At 39.6% G+C, this 23,268-nt stretch overlaps 1 protein-coding gene across 4 annotated transcripts; it reads right to left on the minus strand.

Moving 5' to 3' along the window:
• Positions 1 to 235: 235 nt before the first annotated feature.
• Positions 236 to 22,425, minus strand: zbtb44 (zinc finger and BTB domain containing 44). 4 transcript variants are annotated; one of them, XR_008573135.1, is made up of 7 exons: positions 22,154 to 22,425; positions 15,585 to 16,685; positions 15,122 to 15,206; positions 13,935 to 14,086; positions 12,175 to 12,475; positions 9,094 to 9,605; positions 236 to 258 (listed from the first exon to the last, which is right to left on the minus strand). XR_008573135.1 is itself a non-coding variant. In XM_054794055.1 (6 exons), exons 2-6 carry the CDS (start codon positions 16,645 to 16,647, stop codon positions 9,197 to 9,199), a joined length of 2,010 nt encoding a protein of 669 aa, XP_054650030.1. In that variant the 5' UTR covers positions 16,648 to 16,685; positions 22,154 to 22,425; the 3' UTR covers positions 7,674 to 9,196. The 4 variants fall into 4 exon arrangements, 3 of the variants coding, with proteins under 3 accessions (XP_054650030.1, XP_054650031.1, XP_054650032.1); XM_054794055.1 differs by lacking the exon at positions 236 to 258 and having other exon boundaries at positions 7,674 to 9,605; XM_054794056.1 differs by lacking the exons at positions 236 to 258; positions 22,154 to 22,425 and adding an exon at positions 21,160 to 22,125 and having other exon boundaries at positions 7,674 to 9,605.
• Positions 22,426 to 23,268: the final 843 nt, after the last annotated feature.

The following is a 23,268-nucleotide window of genomic DNA, read 5'->3' on the forward strand; positions in this document are numbered from 1 at the left end:
TTGAATAAAGTGGGACGGGTCGCCGTTCGCCCCAAACACAATGAAATAAAACATGAACATGCAAAAACTGGGGGATTTCTACCTGTATATAAAAAAAGAGCCATATTTTCAAAATGTGTATGCATTTACATAAAATTTGATGTAGTTATTTACAATTTAATTTTAAGTGTTTTTTTTTTTTTTTTTAAATGATTGTGCCTGAAAGTTTCCTGTGGCCGGGTTCGTCCCCGTCCCCGTCCATGGACCGGTACCGTGTACCTGGAAATAAAAACTGAAATGTTGCTCTATGGTGTCATATTCATCTTTTGATGTTCAACCCCCCCCCCCCACCAAAAATTACCACACTGTGCCAAAACTTCTGGAGGGCACTGTAGATGGATCGTCGACATGAGTGAGCGAGGAGAAGAAAAGAAAAAGGCTTTGGACCGATAATGGCCCCTGGGTCCCACTTTGGACACCCCTGCTGTCACGTGAAGAGCAGATGAGCAACATTACTGAGAAACACCACCACATGTGGAATTAGTTGTGTTTTTATTTGCATGTTATGCATTTACAAAATAACAACAGGACTGCAAAGCCAAAAACACTATCAAATTCAGAATTAGTACAACCACGAATCCTAAAATACAAAGTGGTATTGTCAGTTGTTAAGAGCAAATTGTGAAACACACACACACACACACGCGCGCACGCACGCACACACACAACAAAATGTGCAGTCTATCACAAAATCATATTGGTTTCTCCAAGCTAAATACAGTATCAAAGACAAAAAATACATCTTTCTGAACGCAGGTTGTAATCAAGTAGCCTACTGTATAAAGAATATGCACACCAGTATGTATATACTGTATATTTATATTAACTATACACATACTGCAGACACTCAAGAGTGAAAACTACTCCCAAATGAAAACCATTCACATTGAACAAGAACGATGCCATCAAACGGTGACCAGATGTGTGAGAGTGTGTGTATATACTGTATGTATATGTTTCTCATACTTTTAAATAAAGCATAGACTGGTAGAAAACTGGTAGACGACACCAAGTGCACACTTAAAAGGCAGAATATTTTTGAAAACCATTGCACATAAAAGGGCTAGTGTACAGGGGGGAAAAAAGGAAAAAAAAAAAGGTCATGCTCCAGCAAAAGGTACACTGTGTGATCAACACATCAGGACATGCGCTCAACTTTACACAACACAAACATGCAACTTCAAAGATCAACACAAAGGCTTCTTGTTTCACAGATCAAATGGGTTCCTCGCCTCTTCAGTTTATACCAATAAAAAGAAATGACACATTCTTTACATACACTTTATACACTGTGGGCCAAAAGTAAGCATACACTTATGACAGTTTTTCATTCCGTTTTTATTGGCGCTGGCTCCCAAAAACCTGCTACCGGCTGTAGGCAACCTATTGGTGTATTTTGAAAAAATTAACTACACAGAATGAATTGTCAGCATACAGCAGTGTAGCACAGTGTACACCAATTTTTGGTCCACCTTGTATAGAATATATACACACCGTACCTCACACAAGTGAGTACACCCTCACATTTCTGCAAATATTTAATTATATCTTTCAAGGGACAACACCGAAGGAACGACACTTTGATGCAATAGAAAGTAGTCAGTGTACAGCTTGGATAACAATGTAAATTTACCGCCCTCTCAAAAATAACACACAATTATTAATGCATTTGCATTTGAAAATATTGCAATTTTTTTCAGAAAATAAGGGAAATTCCGATATTTCAGTCGTTACTTACGGGTGTACAGTAGTCCCTCACCACTTCGCGCTTCGAATTTCGCGGCTTCACCATCACATTTAAAAAAATATATATTCATGAATAAATGATGCAGTTTCGTGGTAGACTATGGCCTATTATTAGTCAAAAAGTATGCCTATTTAAGTAAATATGTACCTATTTTTCCTAAATTCAGCATTTTCAAGCATAAAAATGGTTAAATGAAGTAAATACAAATACAAGGCATTCAGAAGACGCATTTCAAGAGAACGTCAAGCGCGCAAGGTGTCGGAGGCAGTGGGGAAGTCCCAAAAGATGTTTGTTTACAGCAAGTCACACATAGGAGAAAAGGAGTGCTTGATTTGCTCACCCTCTCCCCCTACAACACAGTACGAGTAACCTCGCCTCATTGGAGCGCTTTTTAAAAAATTAGTGGCTATTTTGTTCATGTTATCGGATTTAGCGGTATGATGTCATAATTCCTCATATCAGCCCTATTTATTGTGCACCCCTAACAAGAAGGAACCTTCCCAATGCTAACATGCCTGAGTCCAAATGATGTCTTATTTTCTGGTATTGTGTCTACTATATTGGGTAATACGAGTGTAAAAGTGACTATAGGGATGTTATTTCATGTCTAGAGGGCTCTAATAGTAAAAAAAACGAGAGATTAATCACATTATTATTTTGAGACGACTGTTACACTATTTTGCATTTGGCAACATGTCATTTCTTGAGTGTTGTCCCGTGAAAAGACAGAATTAAATATTTGCAGAAATGTGAATGGTGTACTCACTTTTATGAGGTACTGTACACAGTATATAACTCAGCACTCCAAAAAACAGATTTGTAACTTTCAGAACAACACCTGTCCATTTATTGCACACAATTAGTTCACAAAAATAGTTTGGGCACTTTTCAGCAAACAGCAGCATTTTCATGACATATATATATATACCCACATACATACATACTAGGGCTGGGCGATATATCGTTATTTTTAAAATACCAATATCTCTTTGAAGCACGATATCAAAAACAAGCATATTGTTCATATCGATATAGACTGGATTTGATCCGGAGGTCTACTGTTTCAAGATGGTGCCGCCCGAGTGGCAGCTAATTACAGCAGCTCTGTATTTTCCGCTGCGTTTTTAATGTTTAATGTTTAATAGGAGCTGAGGCTGCATAGTGGCAGTCGACAGCGGTAAAGACAGTATAAAGGTTGATGTTTAAAGACGGTATAAACCATTTTTATCGTCTGTCATCATGGGGAACGTGAGATAAGAGCTAACGGCGCTAACCCGGCTGCAGAGAGACTACCGTGAGTGCAGCCTGATTGAAGATTATATTTTCCTTTTTCTACACTGCTCAAAAATCACACTTCTGTGAACTCAAACTGTCCACTTAGGAAGCAACACAGCTCGACAATCATTTTCACGTGCTGTTGTGCCAATTGAATAGACATGGAATAGCGTGTTTTTCCCACTTGAATTTTCAGTGCGACTCCAAATCCGGACCTCTGTGGGTTAATACGTTTTATTTCCACTGATAATTTTGGTGTGATTTTGTTGTCAGGCCATTCAACTATGTAAAGAACAAAGTATTTCAAAAGAATAATTTCATTCATTCGGATCTAGAATGTGTTATTTTCGTGCTCCCCCCTTTTTTTTTTGAGCAGTGTATATTTACTTAAAAAAGACAATATTCTTGTATTTCAGCAGCTATTTTTCTGTACGATTTTTTACATTTTAACAAAACAACTTTGCACGCATATTTGGCTTTGACTTTTGTCTAAACTCACCTTGTGGAAAAATATCAGGATATATATATTGCATATCAATATTCACCCTAAATATATTGGGATGTGAGTTTTGGTCCATATCGCCCAGCCCTAATACTATGAGGTTGTTTAAAAACACACACCTACACAAGTGAAAAGCATTACAAATGGAGAAATACTTGTAAGTAAAATAGTTTGATAGTGTGCAACTACAGTTAATAGGTCCGTTTACTAAGGCTGGCCTGTTGGACGCACAACATCATACAGTGTTTTTAGGGGTGAAATAACACAACCCCTTTGCTACGTTGCATGGACCACTTATTCTGATTATCCACTTATACTGATGCCTTTTTTTTTATGTGCAAATACTGATTGCCATGGCAAATCCCACAATGAGATATAAAACATTTGGTCCTACAGGGAAAAGGAAAGCTCGACGTTTCGTCGGACAAATGGCACAAAACACCTTGGCTGACACAAATGGCACAGTGTGACACAAACTCTTCTTAAAACACACAAGGTTCATCTGTACAAACAATCCTTGTAACAAGGCTTTACATCCTCCTATTTCCACTCATTAGTTAGCCAGTCAGCATTCAGGTCGACTCAGTACGTTTATATGCACTAAAAAAATAGTAATTATTAGGGGTGTCACAAGATCTCGTTTCACAAGATGACAAGATTTCTTGTTCAGGAAAAAAGCGGTCTCGTGGACACAAGATTAATGAAAATGAATTAGACAATTTTTCCGGCCTCAATATATTGCCATGTGCATGAGTGTCTGTTTCCCTCCTCATCCACTCTAAACAGGCAGGAAGAGGGTTCACTCTTCCTCTGCTTTCAGCGCCCCGGTGCGTTTGTTCCATTGAACAACGGCATGAATGGAGTGAACTCTTTTGTCAGTCATACAGTCTCTTTGTCTCGGCGGGTGGAGGCGGGGCCGCTAGCATACACACAGAGTGCAGAGGAGTGTAGTCTCGTGAGGCGCAATGCAAGGTATTGTCATATATTTTTTCTTTGTACTTTTCAAAAAAGTAATGTTAAAATCTCGCCTCGTCTCGTAGACAGATTCTCGTGCACCGTTTCGTCTCGTGAACTAAGTGTCCCGTAACACCCCTACAAATTATTACATGTATTCGGTTGTTGCTTGTTGCAGCTTTTTAAAAACGCATGTAAACACCTTGATTAGACTGTATTTGATTCTTTAAGGATCTGATTAACATACCTAGATTATATAAATGGAAACCAGTACCTTCCTGCATACTGTATATACGCTACCATCGATCCATCATTGGAGCTGGCGTTACGCGCACGCATCAGTCTAGGCGAGTAATAACAAAGAATATCGCCATAGCAGAGCCTTATATGATTTCCGCGTTCACCGAATCGTGGAAGTGGCCCATCAAAATGGAATCTACTGTTAAATGTAGAAATTGACAAATAGGGAATGAAATCCTCCTGAACTAAACATTTCTAAACGGCGACCTGAAACGCTGGCGAAGTTGGTGTTAAAAACGACAAAACTCGGGTGAATGGAAGCTAGCTGCGTTAGCTTAGTATACTGCAGCAGAGCATGCAAGTGCGGCTGTGTGTGTGTGTGTGTGTGTGTGTGTGTGTGGGTGGCTCAGTGTGTTTTACACCGTGTTGTGTTTTACCGCTTGTTAATGCAAACGAGCGTTTAATGATGGCTGCTGGTAAAATAAGTGTAAAAAGGTTAAAAAAAATAAATGCAATTCTAAAAAATGTAAATAGAAAAAACGGAATTTGGGGAAAAAATAAAACAGATTTTATAGAGCCATACCATATCCGCAACAGCCAGTAGATCTAGGCCATGTCCATGCAAATATGGATATTGTAAAAACGCTTATGTTTTTCTATACATTTACAGTATTTATAAGTCGCACTGGAATGTAAGTCACATTTATTTAAATATTTCTTTCATAAAATTCAAGACCAAGAACAGACATTAAATCTGGAAAGGCAAGTTATTCACCGACACAATAGCACACAGAACAACGGGCTGAAAAGATGCCTGGTATGTTAACGTAACACATGAACACTTATTCAGCTACACAAATTGCATAAAGGACATACCTGGGAGGCTGAATAGGCTAAATTAACGTTAACAAGCCAGCTACCAGTAAGCAAGTTCACCAAGCTCCCAATCTCAAGCCACATCACCCTCTCAACGGCTGTTGACTTTAATGTTCACTCCTTGGTTCATGTCAGTCACTATGAATAAACATTTTAAATATATATAATTTTTATTTTTTGATATATACATTGCACCTGACAAAAAGTTGCAGGACAAGCCAAAACTATTAAAAAGTGTGACTTGAAACAAGAGCTTTTGGAAAACGCTGATTTCAGTGCTTGTGTGTGGACGAGTAAAACAGAGCTTTTTGGTTTGTGTTATCACGATTTTTTAATTACGGGTGTTGGTTTCATTTTGTGCTGCAGACGTGGTATAAGTTGCATCCATGGGTGATTACAAAAGACATAAATTATACCCCCCTGGCTCTGTGTATGCGAGCGCTGATTTTAAAGCGGAAGAATCTAATACAGTGGTACCTTTGGTTTTTGTAGGCCACACTTTTCATAGGATTCAGTTTGACAAAAATGATTACCAAAAATATCTCACGGTTTTCCTGCACCGTCTCTGTTAGTAGTCCGTTTGCCCACATATCATTCCGCAGAATCGAATGCCCAAACAAAGTATGCTATGCAAAGAATCCCCTAATGTGTTACCAATATTAAAGTGGAGAGCACAAGACATGTACTGAGCTGTTAATTTGTTCGCTCAGTGTTCTGTGTTACCAATTAGTGACAAGCTGCCAAGTTGCCTTGTTTTGACGTTTTGAGGTCAACTGGAAAAGCCATACATTCACCGGCGCTGAAAGGCACATCAGCGCCATCTAGCATTCCGTCAGCACCCAGGGTATGGCCAATGATCGGCTTACAAATAGTGTATGTAAACAGGGACTTTAGACACAAATGGAACAGACTGATTCATTTGGGAATCTGACTAATTTAGTGCATGTAAACGTACCGACTGATGAAATTATTAGTTGTAGACAGGTTTGACCTGAAATCACATAAAAAACAGTTTTACTGCTATATCGATTGTAGATTTGTTTCAATTAATGCAGCAATAATTCTATCAAGTAATCGAGCCACTGTTCCTTAGGAAAAGACAATCATGGTATACACTTAATTAAACATCTTGTGATATCTTAAAATAGGGTTTGCCCAAACTGTGACACAGCTTGCAATGCCTCAAAACAGTGGAACCCGTTTATATCGACATCCCTCAGATTGGTTGACTCACATCGACATAGGCGGTTGTCGACATAACCGAAGCTAGCCATTGCTTGAACTTTGGCCAGAGACATAACGAGAATGGGAGATGCCTATGGCAGTTTGTTGACATGGTTTTCCTACATTTGTGCAAAATGTAAATGGATGCATTTTGATGAAAGAACGTGCGAGGAGTCCATTGCGAAAGCGGAAAAGACCTTTGGTCCTATGTTGAAGCTTTGCCGGTAAGAGGCAGTTCCTTTCCTGTTGCCTCTCCCACCCTTCTTCTTTTGTTATTACTGGTTTTGACATAACCACAAATTTGCTTTTGCAAAAACAGGCAAGCAATACTGACAAAGTTAATACCGCAACATAAATTGAAGGATTTTCTTCACAGAAATGACCCCTTTGGGTTTGAAATTTTATGTCGACCATGTATGTCATTTTTTAGTAATAACATAGGGAGTGATAGGGAGTTGGTGATCAATGGGGCACAATGTAGAACAACACGATGGACCTGGACTTGATGAGTTGGTCAACATAGACGGGCTGTCGACATAAACGGGAGAGCAGATTCCACTGTATAAAACACTTTTGTCTGTCAACATAAAAAAAGATAGAGCAGGCCTAATATAAACCTGCATGGAATGCTACATTACAATTTCCTAAAGCTTGTAGAGCACTTCCATTGTGTGAAAATCTTGCAAATCCAAACTAGACAGCAGCAGTATCTTCTACGTACAGTACAGTTGTGGTCAGAAGTTTACATATACTTGATCGTATATCTGTACTAGAAAAAAGGATTAAACTCCCACCCACCCCCCCAAAACACCAAAATCTGTGGTTCCAATTTTTGTTAAGCATTTCTTGACTTTGCCGCCATTGTTCAGTAGCGATAGAGAATGGGGCTACAAGCTGGAACTACTAATGCTGCACTTCAGCCAATAAGGAACTTTACTTTACTAAAAATAAAAATTCACTGTTCAAATTTCATGAGCTTTTTTTAATGCACAATTTTTTTTTTTTTTTTTAAGTTCCCCCCCACTCACACACACACACACTTCGTTACATTTTTCGATATGCTACAGCAATATATTTCATTACTTGAGAATTTGATTTATTGGATACTTACTTGTCAGCACTTTGTTTTTTTATATATTTTATTTGAAAAAAATCATTACGTTTTCATCCTATCCTCGCTTTTATACCTCCTTTTCATCCTATAATTATACTTACTCAACGACACAGTCTCCAAGGCAGAGTATTCCATAACAAAAAGCGTCCCGTATGCTCTCCATTACTTAATTTGTGTGTCTCACTGCATCACAAGCTCAACTCAATGAGTTATTGCGGCCACGAGGTGTCATCAAAACCCCCCCAAAAAACAAACAACCATTGCCCCACTTTGACTTAAAGGCAGCACATATTAAATTCTATATATATTTTGGTATATAAAGACGCAGAACCAGCCAAACTATGAAAAAAAGTGTGACTTATACTTCGGATAATATGGTAATTAATTGATCATGTAAGTGCATCTGGATAATTTTGTCTAGACAGGGCATTTAAAAAAAAGTGGAGTTATTGCAAGCCTGCCCTTCCAACACTTGCATCACAAATGTTGGAAATCCTATTAAAGATAATTTGAGATTTGTTAATATTACCACTGAAGTAAATATTAATTTCTTGAAAATATACATTTTTGGAAACCCTCTATAGTGTCTTTCTCTAAAACACTTTCTGTAATATCTCAGCTGGCTACATGAGGCAATCAACTTCTGACCACAACTGTGTAATTGATACTTGTCAGTGCTAATAATCATAGATCAGAAAAATGTATAGATGGCAGAAAAATCGATTCAAGTTTTACATGTTTACACAAAATGTAATGTAAGTTTTCTATCAAAAAGCAATGTACAAACAACATATACTGCATTCTGATGGCAAACGACATGAAAAACTAGCAACATAGACATCAATGACATTTGCCTACAGTGACAATACAGAAGGAATAACACTGCCAATATAAACTAGCCTAACAGAAATAAAGCGTTTTGAAACCCAGTTTGTAAGGATTTGATTTGTTATTGGTTGCAAACTCAGGTGCTCTTCTTCTATAAGTTACCAGTTACTCTCAGGCACTTTCCAAAAGGGCAAGGCTTGGATTTAACGCACCTCCAGCGGCAGTGCACTCACATCAAATGGGAAAAATTTAAATCCCTTTTCAAAAAGGAAACAATTGAAACAAATAATTTACCTTGTTTTAAGTGGAAAACATCACCAGGCCAACTCAAGTCTTGATGCAGTCGGTGATGTCCAGATGACTTCTTTTGGCGTCATCTCAGGACGAATGCCTTGAATCACTCGATGGTGATGGAAGCCAACTCCTTGGCCTGGGCGTTCTGCCGGCGATGGTGTTCTTGTTTAAACACCTCCGGTGAACTCCCTCCTTCGCTGTTGTCTGTCTTTGTCTCCTCTGTCAGAGCTACAGCATTGCCGGTGTCCATCTTGAAGGAGGTGGGGGTTTCCAGGGGATCCAGGGAATCAGGTGAAAGGAGGCCAGATGAGCTCTCGCAATTCTGGGTAGAAGAGGAGACCTGGGAGATGACAGGCATCTGGACTGAGGAGGAGGACGAGGTGGCAATGATAGTAGAGGCTGCTCCGCCTGTATAGACAGAGTGATGTTGGGATTCTTCCAGTTCATACTGGACTCCCAGCGCCTCCTCCTCCTCCTGCACCTGGCTCAGGTAGTCGGGCACGAGGAAATCACTATTAGAGCAAAAAAAAACAAAAAAAAACACTGAGTTCACAGTCAAGTATAGGTTGCACATTCACTTTGTACTGTTAAGACTATAAATTATTAATTTAAAAAGTGCCCAGAAAAAATGAATGTATTTCAATTTTAAGAAATTCTCACATTCTGCACAAAGCTAAATACAAATACACACTGCTTTCTGGAAACAACACTCGCACAGTCCACGGAGACAAAATACAATAGTTTATCCCCCTATAAACACACGTGCACAGGGTAGCCGACAGTAATGGGTTTGCTGCTCTGTTACTCGGCACGTGTGTGTGCGTGTGCGTGCGCTCTCGGGTGTTAGAGGTAGGGTTGGGTATCATTAAATCCGACACCAGTGCCAAATCGGTACTTTCACAACGGGAAACATACAAATTTCGTCCGAAAACAATGCCTTTTTATTTTTACTGAATTTTATGGCATGCAGGTTGAATAGCCTAGTAATTTCAACACTGCAAAAATATAAATAAAATAAGTAAGTAATAAATCCCCCAATATGGAATAAAATGCGCAACATGTCATATTATTAAAATAAAACCAGCAGCAAAGCACAATGAAAAAAAAAAATCACAAGATTTACTTACTTACGTTCTGCTGTTTAAGTGCATAATTATGCACAATTCAAGCAGAAATGGATAATTAATACACAATTCTGGCAATGTTAGACTACTGTTACAGGTGTTTGCTTGTTAATTCTACATGCAAGAGCTGTGTATTAATTGAGCAAAGTGAAGTTAGTGTAAACAACCTGCTTGTGTTGTAATGTTGATGTTCAGAATTCCAGTGTTCGTGAAAGCCCCTCGCCTGAGAAATGTGTGTGCAACTTTGAAGAATAATGTGTTGGAATTGAGCACTGCTATTGGCGTGTTAAGGTCAGCACAAGAGTTTGAAAAGAGCATCACACTCTGCGCGCCTCTGTCGGGACGCTAAATTGCTTACGTGCACAGTATCACCTTTAAGCACTTGTTGCAGGTGGCTGAGTCAGCATTAAGCACCCAAATGAGGCACCGATAGCTTAGTTTTTCAGTCTGGTTACTACTGTTTACATCGGCAGCACTGTAAATATGATACCGAGCTTTGGTCCGCATCCCTAGTGACGGATTAGGTTAACAAAAACCGAGGCATATATGCACAAAGGCACTGGCCCAGGGTAGCAGACTGTTGCGATCGCTCCTCCACTGACATGCGGTTGTTGTTTTGGTGAGGTAGTGTACCATGTATTCGTATTACTGACACTAATGATAAAGCATTATCTGACTGAAACATGTCTTATACAGTACACAAGACAGTAATCTTCCTTATCCTTATCCACTTGGCCAATTCAATCGGTGAAGCATGGTGGTGGCAGTTTCATGCTGTGGGGATGTTTTTCTGCCGCAGGAAGTGAGAGACTAGTCAGGATAAAGGGAGAGATGAATGCAGCAATGTCTGACCATGTTCACGTTTTTATATAGTTTAGTTCATTTTGTCCATCCATCCATTTTCTATGCCACTTATCCTCATTAGGGTCGTGGGGGTATGCTGGAGCCTATCCCAGCTGACTTCGGGCGAGAGGCGGGGTACACCCTGGACTGGTCGCCAGCCAATTGCAGGGCACATATAGACAAACAACCATTCACACTCACATTCATACCTATGGACAATTTATAGTCGCCAATTAACCTAACATGCATGTTTTTGGAATCTGGGAGGAAACCGGAGAAAACCCACGCACGCACAGGGAGAACATTACAATCATTACCGCTTGCAGTAAACAACAACCCTCGAGTATGGGTCTAGGACTACAGTATATGGGTACATCAGATGGACTGATGTATATCGGTGGTTCTCAGTTATTTTCTGTCATGACACACCTAGTGGACAGACATTTATTCATGCCCCCCCGATTTTAAATAATATTGAGGACCTGTAATACGAATTTATTATCTGTACATACCACTTTACAAGCTGCTGTCACCAGCATAGTTCAAGTGTGAATCAAGACACTAACAGGCCTGTCAACCTTGAAGAAATATGAGTATAGTCCCCCCTTCGCCTCTCACTTTCCCCAGAGACCCAACCGAAGCCTGCCAGGAGGGACCGCCCCACAATTTGAGAAACACTGATGTATATGAAAACAGAGATGGCAACATGACTAAAGAAAATCTTGTACTAAAAATATTAAAACAAAAGTGCCTCCTATTGCCTTGATACCAAAGAAATTTGTCAAATAATGGACCAAATACTCAATATGTGATTTAATTCCAGATCTTCAGCCCATTTTATGGTATTATTTCATGAAGATTTGTCAACAAGTCCAGTCGGCGAGACCTCTGGTACCTTTAATTTGAAGTAAAATGGAATATAAACACACAGTCAAATAATTCTGATACAGTTGCTGTGATTCAAGTTAATACAGTACATCAAAAGCAGTTCTTCACATGTAAAGTGATGTAAAAAAACATTAACATGGCATATCAACATCTATAAGATAGGTGTGTTTTCTGACCCCGGTGCGATTTAAGTGAATGATGGGGTCAGCGCCCCTTGACTCCTCACCTGCTCTGGAAGTAGTTTGCTAGTTCGGATGCCTCATGGTTCAGACTCCTCAGGTGTACAATTAAATTGCCAGAGTTGGTGAACATGGCGCCGCACGTTTTGCACTCATAAATCCGCGGCTTGCGGATTATGTGTCGGGAGACCCTCATGTGGTGCTTATATTCACCGAAGGACGTGAATGTGGCACTACAAATCTGGCACCGGAAACAGCGTTTACCTTCGTGCTTCAGCCGATGCATCTTTAGGGAGTAGGCTCGTGTGAACTTTTTTCCACAGCGGTCACACTGGAAAGGCTTAATGCCTGGTGAAATAAAAGAAATCAACACTTAGCTTGTGTGTCCATAGGTATGTTTCACATACCTGTGTGGGTGATACTGGACGCCAAATGGCTGCATGGTTTATGAATGAAAAACCATCTACAGTGAATCCCTGCATCTTCGCTATTCAGCATTCACGGCCACACAAATGTGCAAAATTTCTGTCCAAAAAAGTTATTTTTCTTAGTTTTTTTCCCCCTCCAAAAAATAGACCTATTTTTCCACAGAAAGATCTAATTTATGGAGCAATAATAGGGCCAAATGCCCTGTACTTTGTGAAAAATTCGAAACTGAATATTTAAGGTCTCAAAAATACATGCAGTGCATTCATAATAAATATAAATGCATATAATTATGGTTCACTTCAGTAATTGTTATTTTCATATTTAACTTTTATGCATTTTGATCATTGAGATTCTGTTTTTTCCCCAATTCAAATCTTATTTTTTTATGTTTAATTTTTTATTATTATTATTATTTTTTTTACACTTTCATGTCTTTTTTTTTCAGGTTCAAATCTTTTCTTTTCAGTTGCAGACTTTTGACCCGGATTTTCTGTGAGGGTGTGTCATCGCCCTATCAAGTTCCCTTCAGGGAATGTAGGAACTAAAAAGTCAACGCAACGCTTTATGCAAGTCTACTTGGCGTTGAAACGGTGCGATCTAAACATGTGAGTGTGCATCGTGTGTTCAAAAGACAAGACATAATTGAACCAGGCGAACCTGTTTAAGTCCAGACCCCTCAGCCTGACCGAAACCAAAACCAGCCATTGCTTGCACATTTACTTGTGACTTTCGCCATAAACATAGAGAGAATGGGTGATTTTTTTTTTTAACCTGCGGCAGTTTTTTTTTTTTACATTGTTGACACCCAGTGTTATACTGTCCTGCTTTTATTTTGAAGGTCATGTTGCACCACACAGGAAGTCACTGTACCCATGTTTTCATGCAGGGTAACTAGACAGTAGTTGTAGGTGAAGATTCTAGGCGAAAAGGGCGGAGCCGCCTGGCACCAACCTGGACCACATAAAAGACGATTGCTGCTTAGCAATAACAGTGAATTTAACAATACTGAAACACATGTAGACATAAATGGACCAATTTGTCATAGAAATTACCGCTTTGGATGTATTATTTTACGTTGACAAAAGCTGTTCACCATGTATGTGGATGTTGACTTAAGCGAGCACTTCTTTGTCATAAAAAGAATGCGGTTCGGTGGGTTCCACGGTATACATACAGAAAGCTTGCATTTCTGGCAATAAATCTGTTAAGACTCGAGCAGAGATATACATGTAAACATGTCCGCTATTACATTTTCTAATGTAATAGCGATGATACGATGATCCAGTCTAAGTGACTTAACTTTTCAAAGATTTAAACACATCATCTGAGTAACAGGTTTCCCTGAATCTATGGCGATCATGTCCACATGTTTACCTACCGGAGTGTATGAGCATGTGCTGCTTCAGGTTTTGAATGCGTGTGAATCGAACTCCACAGGTTGGACACTGGAAGGGCCTGTCAGGGCCGTTGGTGCCAGGCCGGGCTGATGGGCTGATATAGAGGTGGTACGGATACTGAATACCTTCCAACCTGAAAAGCAAGAAAGAGGAAAAACAGATTCAGCTTTCAAAACTTTTATAATAGCAATAAAACTAAACTGTAAATGTTTGGGGGCTCATAAAACAACCAGTTGCTGCCTGATCAAATTCCCTGTCTCCTTCAACTACTTTTTTGTGATACTTTAGCTTGTGTGAATAATGTTTTGACGTGCACTTTACTACTGTATGTACTCATAAATTATGAAGGCGCATCGAATGCTGTGGCTGGTGAGTCTATCGTGCATTGGTGTCCAAAGAGGTTTTTTTTGTTATCCTGCGGAATACTTTGGAAAAAAAACCCAAAACAGATTAAAAACAGCCTGCATCAGAACATTACAAAGGATAATTAGGTTATAAGAAAATGCTTTTTTCCATGCAAAAAATTAAGTATTTGCCTCGAATTAGATTGACTTATTAATAAAAAATATTAGCCAGAATTTGTTTTTTTACAATTCTAAATAATAAAAGTCTACTATATCCGCCAAAACAAACAAAAAAATAATCACTGAAAACATTTATCGACCTCTATAATATGTATGTAGTAATTGGATGAACATTTAACACTTAAATTTTTTTTTTAAGTGTTTTATTTTGGAGAGCAGGAAGTGGTCCATCTGACTGACCTCTGCTGGCGTGTTTGGCCACTGAAAGTACAGTAATCCCTCGTTTATCGCAGTTAATTGGTTCCAGACCCGACTGTGGTAAGTGAATTTCCGAATATTTTCATAGTTATGGCATAGAAAACCTGTTTACAATATTCAAAATATTGTTTTTAATATTATTAGAGCCTTCTAGACATTCATAGGACCTAGGCCTGTCACAATAATCGATTAACCAAATGATAAGTAAAAAAGAATTCGATAATAAGAGGTTCTCCCTGTGCATCTGTCTCAACACAGTCGCGTTGGTTCTACAGCGGAATGAACGTAGTGAATGAACCCTCTGGTCAGTCATTCAAGCCATAGCTCATGTTTTATGTTTTGTCCTGCTTATTTGACTTTCTGCAAGTCTAAACGAACGGTGATACCTTTCATCATCCTCTGCATGTCCTGCAGCGTTAGAGGTACTCTGCATTGATGGCAAGCCCTCTGACACGCCTTCATCCAATGACCCTGAAAAGAAAAAAGATACAGTGACAAAAAGGTAACCAATATCACCTATAATGGTTAGTTTAGCATTTTTCTCACAATAGGTATCTTTAAACTGAACCTCGACAAAAGATAATTACAGTGGAACACGTTTATGTCGATGCCCCTTGGACTGGCTGACTGATCCAAGGACTGCTTTTTTGCCCGTTTTAGAAATGACCCCTTTGGGTCTCCAATTTTATGTTGACTCAAATGGTCGATCAGGTATGTTGTCGTCGACGTAAGCAGCCACTTTCACGGTGGACCGGGACTTGAAGAGTTGGTCGACATAGACGGGTTGTCGACCTAAGCGGGACCGACTTAAGCGGGTTCCACTGTATTTTGTAGCCCAAATAAACCAACCTATGGAGGATGACTGTGGACTGATGAGGAGATCCTCCTGAACCTGTTCACTTCCCGGCACCGTCTGTTGATCATTTAGCGAGTTCTGAGGGGCCGTGACGGGGTGGGACGATGCATCTTGGACTTCCTCGTCACTGAGGCGCTCCACTTTTACCCTCACGTCATCTTCCTCAGCTGGCACAGGTGGCGACACCGCCTTGGAGCTTTCACATGTTAGATAGTCACTGAGTCGACGACCAACCACCACTTCAGAAGTAACTGCGGCTGCCTGCTCTTGGCAACGAGGGCTTTCTGGGAGCTTTGATTTGTCCGAGTGGAATCTTCTGTCAATGCCAAACGGGAACGTCCATGGGAAGGCCAGGGAGGACTCCACAGGCTGGGCCGTGCTGTCTGAGAACGAGGGGGATGGATTGGGGACCTGGGGGGAGGTAGTGATCATCTGTGTCGTGCATTTGAGCGGACTCTCAGGCGAGGCCATGGTTACAAAGCTCTTCCGTTTCCGGCGTGACTCGCGGCAAACGGGAACATTCCTCTCCATGACACTACAGTCAGACGACACAGGTGACACGCTGCCGTCAAGAGGCGTTAGGACACAGTTTGATGAGGCACTCTCTGGTGCTGATTCACGGGGTTTGTCTGCTGCCACTGTGTCGTTACTACTGTTACTTGGGCTCCATAGAATACTGGACTTCATGAACTCTGAACACGTACTAGCCACAGCAAACATCTGCATATAACTCGCAGCTGCAAGGACATCAATAATATTCTCTGTGCTGATGGAGAGTGTAGACGTGTAGGCATATTCCAGCAAAGGAGCGAAGCCGCTAACTGTCACGTGGTGAAGGTCCAACACAAACTTGTCCTCCTCCTCTGGTCGACCAACCAGTTTAGAGCGGAAGAATTCACTGCAGCAAGCCAAGACCACTTTATGGGCCAGGAAATGTTTGTCTTGCACCCTGATGGTAACATCACATAAGTGACCTTGATTACGCAAAGTGTTGAGCTTCTCGAGCATCTCCTGGCTGTGGGAGGTCGAGCTGTGGGTGAAGGTTTTGACTCCCATGATAGAGTCAAGTTCTGACCGTGGGGGTAAATTGTGTCCTACAAACAGATATAAGGGGGAAAAAAACAGACTTTTATAAAGAGAGATCATATTTATCTTCTTTATCTTTCACTGTTTTTGTTACCTACATTTCAATAATTATAAATGTTGAATTACATAATTAAGTAAACCACTTCTGCTTTAACAACTTTGTGTTTTGGGATTCCACCACAGAAGGTTAGCAGTCTTGGAAAAGGTTAAAGGTGTGATAACTTCCGTAGAACGCTGGCTCGTGGACATGCGAGGATCCACAATATTTATAATTCTTAACATCTTTAAAAAATTACGTTGTGTCTTACATGGCTCACTATAACATGGTTAAAATGTGATTCAAATATTCTGCTACTATTAACGAGACTGGTGATTTTGATTTTCAGACACGTGTGCCATCTTTTGGTATGATTTAATTTTAAGTTGCAGCTGTTATACAAATATATAAAATTGTGTCCTGTCATTTATCTTTTTCTTCATAAAATACAGTAAAAACACAGTTGCAAATGATGAGGAATTCTAATTGATTAATTTGAAAACTTATTAATTTGATTTCAATTTTTAATCACACAATGCAGATGCAGCTAGGATAATATAGAGAGGTTTGAGGTGCTCATTTAAGCGTTTAAACCCGACATTTATTCACCACCAGCTATGGCTAATGATTTTTTGTCATCCTGTGGGAGTTTACTGGGTAACGCTGCTTCATATCAACTTCCCCGGTTCTGTGCCACCACGGGAAACATGTGCATGACAGGTTTTGCACTAAGCTGCAACGTTTTTTTCCCCTGACTTTTAACAATAAACTCTGCCACATGGCCGACATGATTCCTACTCCTTACTACTGATAGACATGCTGTGGCGGAAGCTGGAATCGACTGCTTGCATCGGGGGTTTTAAGATGCAGGACAGTATAATTTGATTCTCGTTTTTTTGCTGCTATCAGCCCAATATGAATGTCGGATCAAGATACCCCTATCCCGAATACAGACCACAATTCCAGATCTGTCTGAATTTCAAAGTTATTGACGACTAACAATATGCACAAAAAAAGAGCTTCTGTCGCAGTGAATGCAGCAGAAGAGGATGTAGAAGAGAGAAGAAGCATGACTACATGAAGTACTTAATAGAACGCATTAAGGAAGAGAAGAATGATACTGCATCACTTGGTTGGGCTGGAAGAGAAAGTGGATGTCTTAAAGATGCAAAATGATGCAAAGAATCAATTATATTGCATATGATGTGTCAGATTGATGATTTGGAACAGTCTATGCCTATGAACAATGTAATTGCGACAGGGCTGCAAATTACAGAGGGCTAATGCCAGGGCTGCTGATGACAGTGGAGGAGAACAAGATGATGTTGCTTCGACAGAGCAACAGGTGGTCAACTTTCTGCAATCAAACGACACTGATACATTCCAACGTCTGGCAGGAATAACAACACCACACGTCATCACCATAAAGTTCACCACAACAAAAGAAAAGGGTGGCTCCTTTGCACATAATACACAGAGCCAATGACTGGAATTGGAAATGTGCAACCATGTAGAGGCAGAAATTATATGCAAATATGACAGCATTTCACATACGTTAATTTAATTGCGGTGGCCCGCCACAATCAAATTTGGAGAAGAAGAATTTTGCGCTCTCTTTTATGGGTTTTTTTCCCCAGCACAAATACATTATAATGGCAGTTGCCCATCATCCACAATCCTTATGTGAGACATAAACACACATATCTTTCTCTTTTCTGTGTGTTGTAAAGATATAAATACTGACAAAAAGAGACAGCTCATGGGACATACCTATGCCTTGCAATGTTACAAATATTTTAGCGATAAACAAATCCGACAGTGACTGTGCGCGCTTTGTAGGAGAGTCCGTGCGGACATCCTTAAAAATGCATTTTTATCTCATGATATTGGGTGTATTTTCATCCGTATACATGTTTGTTAGGTAGATTACGTCTTTATCTTAAATTTCGTATCTGATTTATATTGAGTGTTGGACCACGCCGAGTCAATTCATGCTTGGAAAAATTAAGTACACCTTAAATTCTTTCAAATTCATGGATCGAAGCTATGGAAAAAGATAAAATGTATATGGAAGATTAATTTACTTTAATATCTATCTGCAGACAAAATTTAATTAAAATTGAATTTTTTTTTGCCCGGAAATACTACATGTCGCGTTTGCATTATGGTTAGTGTGGGGTGAAAGCAAATACACAGCGTGCTGCTGCACTGCAGTGTGAGGCATAAACATGAAAAATACACTTGACTTTCTTCCCTGGACTTTTTCTTTCTCAAAAACATGTAAATGGCTACTCTGTTGAGTAGCCAGGTGGGATCAGCTGGGATCGGCTCCAGCATACCCCCGCGACCCTAATGAGGAGAAGCGGCATACAAAATGAATAGATGGATGACAAATAATTTTTTATGACTTATTAATTCATTATTATCTTATTTATTTAACTTTTTTCCAACAACCAGCAGAACATGAACAGAGAAGATTGCAAAACTGTCAATTTTATGGCAAAGTTGCTGTGAGCACTTAAAGCGAGTCTCCTTTTGTTACCTGACAAGCTACCTGTTGGAGAGCCCTGCGATAGCGTCACTATCTTAACACCACCACGTGTTTGTGTTGAACAATTTAAGACGCACATCCAGTGTTTTCACGACATGCCATAAGCATTATAATGATAACAAGAGGGCAAGATTGTTACGTCCCACTTTAAAAAAGCAAGTTAGCATGTATTAGCTCGCCCATGGGAAAAAACAAGCTAGCTGGCTGCCGCCATCCAGGCAAAACGCCAGAAAGTCAAATAAGATTGAAACATAAACGATCACACACGCTGGCATAGATGGTCTTAGCCTGAGACAAGCTGTCGTCAATTGACTACACATTTTACGGGCTATTTTTCATTCTCTTGATAATAAGAAACACATGAGTGTGAACACGAGACCTGTCGTTTACTTTTATCTGGTCACACACGCGCAAGTGCCAACACGACTGCCAGACGATTCCGGTTCATGCTTATCAAAATAAGCGTTGTGAAACGTTTTTATGATATTTTAAAGTGTTTTCAACCTAATTGTGTTCAATGCGTGTGTAAATAATACTCTATATATGTATCTATATAGAACATATATAGTGTTAGGGATTATTGTGCTTTTTCTGAGATCATTCAAAACTGCAATAAAAGCATCTTGTTCCGACGTCTGAACATTACAGTGACATTACTGACACCTAGTGACCAGTGGAGAATACTACATATCATCCCTGCGTCTTTGAATGTGTCTTCTGAATGCCTTACAGTATATTTGTATTTTTATTTTGTATTCATTTAGCCATTTTAATGCTTGAAAATGCAAATTTAGGCAAAAAATATGTAAAATTTGCTGAAGTATTCATACTGATAACCATGAAACAGTATGATTTATTAGTTAAAATATTTTTGACAGTGTGAAGGTGCAAAATTCGAAGCACAAAGTGGCGAGAAATGACTGTATGGGAAACACTGTGCTCTATATGAATGATATTAAATTACTTCTGCCGCAATTTGGCGACTTATCAAAAATAAAATTAACTTGACCTTTTGGGGTGGAACGGGGCGCCCCCTTATAATAGCAGGGGAAACACTGCAATTGCCGAAGAGCGATGGAACGGCAGTCATTCGTGTGTTTACACATGCATGTGCAAAAAAAGCTGCCAACCTAAGGGACACAGCATATTGCTTTAAATAAAACGCAATTATACGTCAAAGGCTTCTGCAATAATTGGCGGGAGAACTTCCAAAGGCCATGGAGACAAGACAAAAGTGCATTGTGGACATTTAAACAGGAACATTAAGAAGCTCTCTGAGGGGGAAGATAATGGTGGGGGGGGTGAAAGGAGCACAAAGGACAAAATGCCAGGTTATGTAACTCCAATCAAAGCAGATGCACAGTGAGGAAAGCCAGACCCATGTGGAGGCCAGTCTTAGCAGCTGTCTGCGAGACATGTGGACTCTCAGAGCCATGAGATTTTCCATCAAACAAAAGCTTGAGTGAAGGGGGCTCGCACAGGGAAAAGCGAACATGCAGGCTCAAGAAAAAGTACTCCTGGGCTGCAATGGCCTAATAAAAGCAAAGTGAATTACAGACTTGGAAAAAAGAAGAGAGAAGAATATTATACTGCTGTTCCTCCAGCATTTCAAATTGAGAAAGTAAAGGTGGTTAAATGTGTGGTTGATGCCAAAGCTATGAGAATATTAAAATAAAAATCGAGGCAATGTAGTAGACTTCCTAAATTATTACTGTGGTGCATTTACAGTATTTTCCATTTTCACCTGCACAGTCATTTCTTGATGCAATTGTACACATGAATACACCAGTGATAGATGCTTGTCATATCATTTCAGATCAACAACCCTCTCGGATTTACTGAGCAAAAACAGCATAACATTACAAAAAAAAAAAAAAGTTAATCTTCACTATACCTCTCAATGACTTGTAATGGCGACGTCCAGATTACAACCTGCTCTTTTCACTGTTTAACTATCATCACACACTAGCAAGTGGCCAGACAGATGAAATATCACTGTTAAAAACAACCTTTTGGTTAAAGTTCACATAAAGCACAAGTGGTCTACGTAAGGCATGGAAGAGGGAGCCTCAAATGTTCCAAACACGCCTAATTAATGAATACATCGTCAACAATACAGTTTAGCAAACATCAGCTAAGTGTCAATTTCCAATCAAGGTAGAGAGTAAACACAACACTTCCTGCTTCGGCTATCAAAATAAAATACATCACGTTAGCTGTTCGACTTTATTTTCACATGGCTACTGTCAAGATTTAAGTGTGTAAATACAGTTTGTGCATTTCAGTGGCAAAATAAACTCAAATATATATTAGATTGTACAGTGGGCTTGTCTCTTAAAGCTCTTGGTAGAATTTATCACATAATTTCCTCCTTGTGTTCAACCGGTGGCGAGTGTATGCAGCTTGACATTAAATGTCATATTCTGATGACATCAGGCCGCTTATTAGTAAATCCTGTATTTTCAAGATTCATCAAATTGTTCAAATAGCTCGTATTATGCATAATTCACAATTAAGTACTCCTATAATTACAACCATAGTTAATTAGTATACATTTGGGCGTCGCTTTAATAACTAATGGTATGTTGTACATTGTCATCTGGCAGCTATAATGATACATACCTGACCATGTTTTTACATTCAGTTAACAACAAGAGCTTTCATTTTGAAGTCCATATTTATTAAACTTCCGGTTTGACCGCGTTTAACCCCGACTTCCTCAACGCACCGAGCGATGCTAGCGCATTAGCAGAAAAGCTACCAGTAGCGTAGCAGCTAGCCGGCAACTCGCCGACACCAGACAACAATGCCTATCAGACACGACAGTAGGCTAAAAACGCGGAACGCAAGACCGCCGCTGACACACAAACTGGGAGAAGGATATTTACCTTCTTAGATCGAGGCCTCTACCAGTTGCTGGGCCTGCAAACACTTGAGCTGACCCAAAGCTAGTCGGAGAGACAGCGTCGTATCCTGGCTAGCATACATTCCCCGCGTTAGCCAGGCACACTGACAAGGCTGGCCCCAAACTCATATCGTACTACTTTGTCATTTTGTTTAAGAAAAGTCACTTTTGCTCTTTTGTTTCCTTTGTGCTGCCAGGGAGCCTTTCGGCGCTCTTATTTGTCCCCCACAATGCAGTGCGATGCGCATCTGTCACTGTACGAAGAAGCAGGAAGTGTCAAACAGCACAGCAACTACTGAGTGCCATGAAGGTTTATATTATTTTAATTCAGTTAATAATGCTGCGTTATGCAGATTTTTGTGGTTATGTTGAACTTGTTTCAGAATAGTAAAAGGCGCTTTTAATATTTTTTTGCAATACGTACGATTTGGAGCAGGGTTGTCTCAGGTTTAACTGTAGAAGTGGGCGGATCGAGTCAAACATCGATTAAATCGATATGTGGAGTAGTATCAGTATGGGATCTATACCAGTGTGATGAGATCAACATTTGTCAGTTCTCTCTTTTTTGTGTGTGTTCTTCCTAATGTTACTTTGTTGTTGTTATATTTATATATTGTTTACAAACACAAGGGAAAGTTTTTTTTAAAACTTATTTTGCATTATTGACTGATTTTTGCTTGAACAATTTGTATGGAATAAAAAGGAGTAATGCTATTAATTTTTTATATTGTTACATTGTCTTTTGTATATTAGTTTTTCACAAATTTAAGTGTATAGGTGACAGTGTAAAGGTGACAAATAGGTGTTATTCAGTGTCTAGACGGCTAATAATGTTTAAAACCACATTTAGAAGTCCATAAACAGGTTTTCTATGCTCAAACTATGAAAATAGTTCATTTGTAAAGAAGAAATCACACTTAGCGGAAATTCACTTATCACGGATGCAGTTAACCATGATAAGCGAGGCATTACTGTAAATTCGTTCACATTCATGACACATATTATTCAAACACCCAGAGTGTGTGGGTTTTTTTTTTATATAAACAACATTTTTTAGACGAAGATTGATTTTCAGAAAAAGAGGACAATAGGACTCCG

Source organism: Dunckerocampus dactyliophorus, chromosome 12, assembly GCF_027744805.1.
Source record: "Dunckerocampus dactyliophorus isolate RoL2022-P2 chromosome 12, RoL_Ddac_1.1, whole genome shotgun sequence".
Lineage (NCBI taxonomy): Eukaryota > Metazoa > Chordata > Actinopteri > Syngnathiformes > Syngnathidae > Dunckerocampus > Dunckerocampus dactyliophorus.